This window comes from Spodoptera frugiperda, chromosome 30 (genome assembly GCF_023101765.2).
Source record: "Spodoptera frugiperda isolate SF20-4 chromosome 30, AGI-APGP_CSIRO_Sfru_2.0, whole genome shotgun sequence".
In the NCBI taxonomy this organism is placed as follows: domain Eukaryota; kingdom Metazoa; phylum Arthropoda; class Insecta; order Lepidoptera; family Noctuidae; genus Spodoptera; species Spodoptera frugiperda.
The window spans coordinates 7711753-7720539 of record NC_064241.1 but is presented as its reverse complement, the minus strand read 5'-3'; the positions used below and the strand labels follow the sequence as shown (position 1 = coordinate 7720539).

At 35.7% G+C, this 8787-nt stretch overlaps 1 protein-coding gene across 1 annotated transcript in view; it reads right to left on the bottom strand.

Moving 5' to 3' along the window:
- Positions 1 to 1658: 1658 nt before the first annotated feature.
- The window catches only part of LOC118269988 (roundabout homolog 1), a 32751-nt gene continuing 25622 nt past the window's right edge, over positions 1659 to 8787 (bottom strand). The window contains exons 6-10 of the mRNA XM_050707150.1: positions 5331 to 5468; positions 4525 to 4674; positions 4314 to 4382; positions 3693 to 3776; positions 1659 to 3428 (exon numbers count right to left, since the gene is read on the bottom strand). Of these exons, the coding sequence (XP_050563107.1) occupies positions 3343 to 3428; positions 3693 to 3776; positions 4314 to 4382; positions 4525 to 4674; positions 5331 to 5468 (527 nt within the window). The 3' untranslated portion in view covers positions 1659 to 3342. The remainder of the gene's footprint in view (positions 3429 to 3692; positions 3777 to 4313; positions 4383 to 4524; positions 4675 to 5330; positions 5469 to 8787) is intronic.

Sequence of the window (8787 nt, the reverse complement as noted above, 5' to 3'; positions counted from 1 at the left end):
GATTAAATAATATTGAGTTGTGTTAAGTACTTACCCGAGGTTACTGGAACTGTTCTAGGTGTTTCGTTTAATCGATCACTGCTGATTATATCTGTTTGTAGTGCATATGCGTTCGTTCCGTTTCTCCCTTCCACGCCATCGAGACGAGGGCACATTAACTCATCGATCCCATTTAATGTTCTGTATCACCATTATAGTTTTCGATATCCAATTAAGTGTTTAATAATGACACAATAAAATTTGTCAAGAGACACGTAAAATTACTGACTTTGAACGCACAGAGCGTTCAAAGTCACTAATTTTACGATTCAGTTGTCAGTACTTTAGGAAACATACATACATCCACAATGTGTCACAACTCTTTACGTCATTAGAGTTACTGAAGGTGGGTGGCTGAACGTTGAATTTAATTATATTATTTACGCAAGTAAGATATTTTTTGCGAGTCTTATAAACATGTTAAATATAATGTTATGTAGATCGGTAGGCCGGTAGCCGCAGTTTCACAACCCCAATTTACAACGATGGTCCGATAAGTAGGTAGGATAAATTGATGGCTTATTTTATAATAATAAAGCGCGCAGTGCTGGTAAAATAAGCGCGGTTTACGGCTAATATAGCACAGAGTGTTCGTAGCGAGGAAGTTTGTTGCATTTTGCATAAAATCGATATACCATCATAGGGTCGCTCGTAACCACACAACCCTGAATTGTTTATATCATTGAAATACTTTACTTTAACCTACTTAGTATGTTTACGTCTGGTTTTGTGTATTTGATTCGACTAAGTGCTTTTTTTTAAACTCATGACCTTTCGAAATCTTTTTATTCATGCTTGAATTTTTCTTTAAATATTACAATATATATATATTTTTTTTATATCCAAATGGTCCGAACTCGCAGCAAAATAACATTAAATTGCATACACATTTTTGAATAAAGATCTGTACAATTTATTACCCTTGCAAAAATTGTGTCTGACACAGTGAAATTTCATCGGCTGCGTTTAAAACACCAATGAAAGAACGTTCGAACTCCGACGTGTGCTCATGCAAACGAGCTGATTCCATCCGTACGTCATCCAACCGAGTTTTGAATGCGATGCAGCCACGAATTTTAAAACCGGTAAAGCTATATTCACGCTCGTCAGTTGCTCGTGACTCTTGGCAGTAAGTGCATTAAAGTGTCTGTGCCCGGCCGCGCACTGCCTAGTTGGCCAGGTACCGCTTCCGCCTCCATTATTTTATGCAAAATAAGCCCGAGTGGGAGAACTGTAATAATTCTGTAAACAATGCCGCTTTGTTGCTCGTCTACGTTTATGTTCGCGATGTCGTGGCGATACCATTGCCTTACTTACGTGTGAACAAAGAACATAGTGTTACTTCAAAATCTTGATATAAAAATGTATTTTTTTAATTAAACTAAAACCCATTTCTGTGTTAAATTTAATAGTCTTTGCTTTTGTAAAACTCACCCTCTATAAACCTTTATTTTTTATTAACAAAAAGTACTCACTACATAAAACGTATTCATTCTAGTTTCGACTAAGTTGTAAATAGCAATTCATTTGTAACTATGTTCATTTGTTATCTTTCTGTAACATTTCAGAAAGTCTGGCTCAGTGTAGAGTAATTTCAGTGACAAATTATACTCAAAGGATTTAAGAAATTTCATTTATTTTGTAACTTTACATAAACAGCTAACTGCAACGGTCACTATACAAAGTTTTCAACGCTGAAATAGACCATTTCCAAGATATGTAGTTCTTATCTATCTATTATTTCTACAGGTACAATAAATTAAGATTCCATCTTGTTCTATGATTCTCTATAACAATTTTGGAAATGGTACAAACAACAACCAATGCGTACTATAGGAAGAAAACAACGCAAGCCTCGTACGTCGAAATATTACATAGCTATTTATTTATATTACAAAGCACGCCATATTGTCTTTATTGCAGAAGTGATGAGATTATGTACAAAACGTATTTAGGTAAACATTTGGTAAGAAACGAGTAACATAACATTAAGTAGGTACATTAATTTAACATCGCGTATAACTTATAATATTTACAATATTTGTATAAAGCTTTTATCCAAGGAACAAATTATCTTTGTATTTCATAGAAGCCTGTACTTTCCTTTCTTTTTATACATATTAAAAATATTGGTAAATAAAATAAAACAACAAAGATTAAAAAAAACTGCAGTCCTATTCACAAAGTGTCACTTTTTATTCGATTTTGCGAACATTCGAATAGTGCGTTGTCATTCGATAGAGTTTTGAAAGTGAATTTTATTGAATAGCACTACAGATCGATAGAAACTAGATTACTAGAACAATTTGTGGATAGGGCAGGTAGGGGAGAATCGATAACGTAATTACAATACATAATTGAAACTTAAGCTAGAACATTTTACAACAGACCAGATATTTAACAAACATATTTTCAAAACAATTTTTACACAACAAATGCTAGAACTCAACATTTAAAGCCTTTATATCCTTTACTATTTTATCGGGGAAGGAGAGAAAACGAAATACAAAGCAAGAATTGATTTTCTTTGTCCTGCACATTGTTGTGGCGAGGCGGTAGATCATAGAGAGGAACTAAGTACGTAGGTATATAAATTCTCCTTTATTCTATTTACAATGAGGGAAAATATGTTCATAACTTAATTCCAAGTTAACAGATGGTCATTTAACTGGCGAGTGAGTAATTGTAACGAGTGTTAAATGGTATGATATTATCTTAATGCGAGCAAGTACGTGACACGGGCCCGGCAATGGCGATGTAGCGTGTGCCGTGCCGTACATCGTACAAACGTATGCTCTAAGTATTTAAACCGATTAACTACACGGTGTAAATTGAACACACTATTGAAGTTTAAGGACATTTACTACTGACTTTGTAAACCGATTTAGGTTTGTAGATAGAAGAGTTTCATAGTATTGTAAAATCAAATGAAAGTAGGAAAACAATATTAAGATCCTTATGAACTAAACGCAATTTATAGTTATGAGATAAGATATGGCACATTAATAGTACAATTCTATCAGTCTTTCAATTATATCGAAAAGTATTTACAATTTCTATCAAATAGATACTACGTCTCCATAAATTATTCTTGCAATATAAATAAACAATAAACTTATAATAGACTCATAATTTCGATGTGATGACAGTTTTTAAATGATATTTTGGAGTCGTAATTGAACGATATGACAAGATCATGACTGACACAGCACCTATCCTATTGTTTATCACCGCTTTCGTATCTCTTTTAGCACAAACGTCTTATTGGCACTAGGATAGGACCTGCAGACCGGTAGCCGTATGTCAGCTGGCAATCAAAAAGCCTCCAATGATGACCAGAGAAGCGCTTCGACTGATGGTGGACCGGGAAGATTGCGTCGACTCGTAATCTAAACGCAAGGAACAAAGTAAATACACCGATAATTCAAACAATTTAAATAAGAAAACGTTCATTTGCATTTATAGTTGCTAATTATATGTCCAAGTTATTTCCAGTCAGCACTTAACGAGCGCTCCATAGTGAAATATTTTACCAATTTGCATCTTTCTATCGTACCAATTATATCTCGCAGGCAACTTTATCGACGTAAAGCGGTGCTGCAGAAACACTAAAAGGCTTTTAAACTACTAAATAATGTAAGTATTACACTTACCGACATCTTTCCACTCTTCTACTTCGTAGTCTCCTATGACTCTGTTCTCGGCGGAGCTGTCCCGCCAACGATTTTTATGTTTACCTGACAGAAACAAGGTACATGTGATACAAATGTCCCATGAGCAAAAACACCGATGTGGAAAATGATTGCGTCGTAAAATTTTCTTACATGCTGCTAAGGGGCTGTAAAAGTGGGCTTTCAAGTATGAACAAAACATATGACGCCATAAAGAGTATAAAAGAAAACCCAAATCTATAACAATAAGAAGGTATATTGGAAGTCAAAGCGCAAACAAAATCGCTTTTCCCACAATAATATTACTAACGACCCAATTGTACGCAAGCATTGGGCTGTGCCGGCAAAACCGATAAATACAAAATTCTCCATCGACCCTTCCGTTTGGTGACCCTGAGACTGCGATGAATGTATAACTGTGGAATGCGGGACTTGCACCACATTTTCCCGGCAGTAGGTGCCAAAATTGCTTCTTTATCAAACGGATCAAGTCACTTAAGTTGCCCCATAAATTGAATCGTCTCTAGAATGTTTACATTACGCACTTGTTTATTTGAAATACAATTTACAGCGAACAAAAGATAAATAGAAAGAAAAACGCACCTTTCTTCCTTTGAGGAAATGTGGGGACGTTATTGTCCGTGGTGCTCGTCGTCGAAGGTGCGGGGATTTCTGTAATTCAAATGAATTTTAATGTACCTATCAGCAATTATTTTCTAATTTCGTAAAGGTAAGGAAGTCATGTTCAATATTTCCAAAAATCGATGTATGGGAAACAGCATATGTAGTATGTCTACGAATAATCTGGTGTTACCGTCAAGTCGGATAAGCCCATCCGTCTCGCCGAGGGAGTTCTTCGCGACGCAGCGGTAAGATGAAAAATCTCTTGACGATACCCTCCGTATAGTCAATTTCATTTTCCGACTGTAACTGTCGTCGCTTAGTGACGTGATGTATTTATTTCCTGCAGACGGATAAACGAAATCATTAGTAATTCGATTAATTTGCTCGCTCCGGAAAGTCTGACGTTAACTTGTCAATTACGCTGCGAATCAATTACATCTTAGTAAATTCATATTTTGATCTTGTTCCGAATGATTTCTTCTGTCCAATTTACGATATAAACTCGTATTATGGTGGTGTGAAACTAGTTGGAAAGTTTGTTAATTAGTTGAGACAGTAACTAAATCATAATTAATTTAAATATTAATATTAGAGCTGATCAAATACCTGTCGTCACACAACTCGGATTCTAATTTGGTTCCCCAGATATAGTCCGGTTACGAACTTTATTCAGGTTTCAAGGGCGTCGGGGACTTAATTAAGAGGTACCAGAGCGGTTTAGAGACATATGTCACGTTGCCTTTTTTGCGGCAAGAGCACATTATGTTACTTACTAAGTGATTTATCTGTTTAAATAGATTTTTGCTAAACTATAAATCATTTTGTACTATTGTTTGCTAATGCTGAATATGATGAACACCTATGGTGCTGAATATTGTGGTAATAAAAAGCATAAAATATTTAGATAATGTCTTTAACTAAGTATTTTATGTTTTAAAGAAGTGTCAAATAAATTTTAATTCCACTATTTATTATTCTTTTTTCAGATGCAAGTACCTGATATGATCATGTCTCCGCGGTCAGTGGTCCAGTAGTTGATGGAGGAGGGGTACGCCTCCGTGTGGCACTCCAGCGTCACGTCCTGCCCAATGTACGCCGCTTCCAGTTGGTTGGGTATGGACAACATCGGTGGAACTGTTGATTAAATGAAAATTTATTTTAACTGTCTTTGTAAACGTAAGAATATGATCAACTGGAAGTGGCACATATTTTCCAATCAGTAGTCAATGTAACAAGTATGTAAGTAATATATGAAACATTCAGTACAAAATATAAGAATGAAAAAAGAGATTGGACTACGTACTCTGTTTTTATGGAAACCTTAAATCTTAACATTATTTCCCTCACTTTTTGCAAGCAGGTACTTAATGTTATGAGTTCTCTTTAAGTAGAAGACGAGATATACATATTTTGAGCATTAGACATTCAAATAATTAAGAAACCAAACCCACTTTGTGTTTGTGACCACTCAACCGACAAGGAAGTCAAACTATTTAATTCCTTAGATAACTTCCCTTTCATTACAATTTAGTTAGAAACGTACTTAATAATACAAATGCTATTGAAAATTTAAGGACCCGACGGTCTTTGAAGCGATTTTTAGAATATTAAGATGCGTTCCTTGAGTAAGATTTGGTGTATAAATTATTACTAAATGACAAAAGGGATCGGTGCTCGAAAGGCAAACGTGCCGCGGTGCGGGTCCTTGCTAATATTTAATTTGCATCTCGAAGCTATGTTCAAAATGTTTACGACATTTTTACAACGAAAATGACGAAAATTGTAAGCATGCGACGACTTTATAGCTTTACTTATGTGTACAAAGATTATGACATTATTCAATAGAAAAATTGGTATCATAAACGGCTGCTTACAGTTCAGAATGAGTTTGTGGTTTCAAGTATGTCGTAATTTCTATTTAGTGGTACGAGAGGGTACATAAAAGTTTTAAGTAACTTTTTAAATTTTGATGTTAATAACTGTTATTTTAAGGTGTAAAAAGAGACATTGTCCTGTTAAAGTATTGCTGAATTCAGGCACTTTATTACTAAACTCTAAGAATAGCGGAAAACTACGTACCACGCACGCACAGGTACGTAGTTAACGCACGCACAGCTAAGAATAAAAAATGTTCCTATTCACAAAAACTTTGTCTTTATACTCGTTACATAAATAACACAACACGTAGGTAATACATATCACATGCCTTTTGCGAAGAAATGGTGCCCCACACACGTAAGTATATACAATCGTAGTGACGTCCTTGGTGCATGTACGTACCTATTATATTATCTGCGAAGAGTTATGAATGAATAAAGGCAAAGGCAGGCTACAGCGACGCGTATAAAGAATAACATTGTCATAAAGATTTGTCTCCGGTACTACCTAAATGTAATGAAAACTGACAGTGAATTCATAAGGAAGTCTCCTTGGTTAATCGAGTGAAAGTTACGTGAGCGTTTCACGTCTCGCGTAAGAAATGGAGAGGACTGTGAACGCGCTGAGATACGGAATGTGAATTAGGGGAAAGAAAAGCGTTTCATTGGGTTCGGTGGCGAGGCGCGGCGAGGTGGCGAGGGCGAGAGGACAGATAGTATCGCCATTATCGCGTCCGTACCGTATTCACGTCAGCATAATGCTCTAATTGGGCGCAATTACGGCCGATCCGGCGGAAGGCGCCGCCGTCAGGTAGAGACGCTCGTGTCCTCGTAAATACTCGTTAACGACACCCACCCCCCAGAAAAATAATATTTCTCGACGCTGACTCCCGTCTAAAGAAAACGACTGCGATGAAAATGCTCACGTACTTACGAACGAAAGAATTTGAGGCTAAGTTAACGGGCTGGGACAAATGTGCGGCATATTCTTCCGTCTAGATTATGATATCCGAATTTGAATGAGTGCGTGCACAATTCAAATTGAATGGTGTGTCGTAATACTAAAATAAACCATCAAATTAAACACACACATTCAGCTTCTGTTTTTTGGTAGCCAATTTATAAGCTGAAAGGACTATTTGCAGCTAAATGGTCTCTGTATGCACGGTACGAATATTATAGATTAAAATGCAAAAATATATTTGTTTCATTTCATAAATAATAAATATTACGTAAATGACATTATGTAATTTATATAAAAAAAATATGTACATGTAATCTAAATAAAAAAGTATGTTGGTGTATAAATACACGTTTCACGTTGTTTCCTTATTTACTTTGATTACAACAAACATCGAAATATACATTATGGAGCTGCGTTTAATACATTGAACAAAAAGTTACAAGCTCCTTACTTTTGCTGGAAACTTTTCTTATAGAAACAGCAAGGTAAATTGGAAGGAAAGCGGTCAGTGGAGGAAAAGTACATTAAATATTGATGATAGTGTTTTTACCCTACTCCAAGAGGACTTATATTTATTACCCACTACATTAGTTTCTATTTAAAATTACCGTGACATTAACAGATGGCTATTTAACAACGTTGGAAGTTCGAACCCTTTGAAATCTAATTAATATTATGAATTTCATCTGAAATCAATAATTTGGAAAAGTTTTACGCAATTAGTGATACATGTATGAGTAGAGTTTCCTCTGGGAATTCTGTTCAGGGCTAGTTAACTAGTCGTCAATCATATGTGGGGACATTATAGTGGTATATTGAAAATGGTTTCGTAATTTTGAGAGCCTAAATTTGTTTGAGCCCAGAGGTTTAAGACGCCCACTTCTCATGCGTGAGGGCAAGGATGCAAAACCTACTAACGGCAACGTGTAATTTTTAATTATGAGTTTGAAATTGAAATTACCCAAGCCCCCATGTAAGAAGAGACCTTTGGTCAGTAGTGGCCACTTATAGGCCGTTGACGCGTTGTGTAATGTCAGGTTTGTTTAAAAACTAACTTCGTTTTGCTACGTCTGACTTGTGATCATAGCATACAGCAACGGCACCGCTTTAAATCAGCTATCATTTTGTCAGTTAACATTAAATCTTATGTCGTATGTGATATATACTTCATAACGTCAATACAACAAGGCTGTAAGCATCCGCGTGTCCGTGTGCTAACAGCACGCTTACAGCTATTTTGTTTTCAAAGCAACAAACGCCGTGCCGCAGCCGTGCCGTTACTGAATGCCAAGACCCTTATACATTGTGTATGATGTGTATAATTGGTTACGTTTACTTCAAAATTAAGACATGTTATAAGTTGACTCCTATATGATTGTTGTGAAGAGGAAGATGCAAAAAATGTATATAAACAAAGTACGTATTCGATCGAAGACGAGTATATGCGTATGTGTAAGATGAAGAAAGGTCTTTGAGCGATACAATACACAAACATACAAATTCTTACAAAAAGGGCAAAAGGTAACAATAGATTCGGATCCGAATGGATAGTTTAGTGACCTTTTGTACGATATTAAAGTTTATTAATATATTTTCTATTCTGCATTTTCAA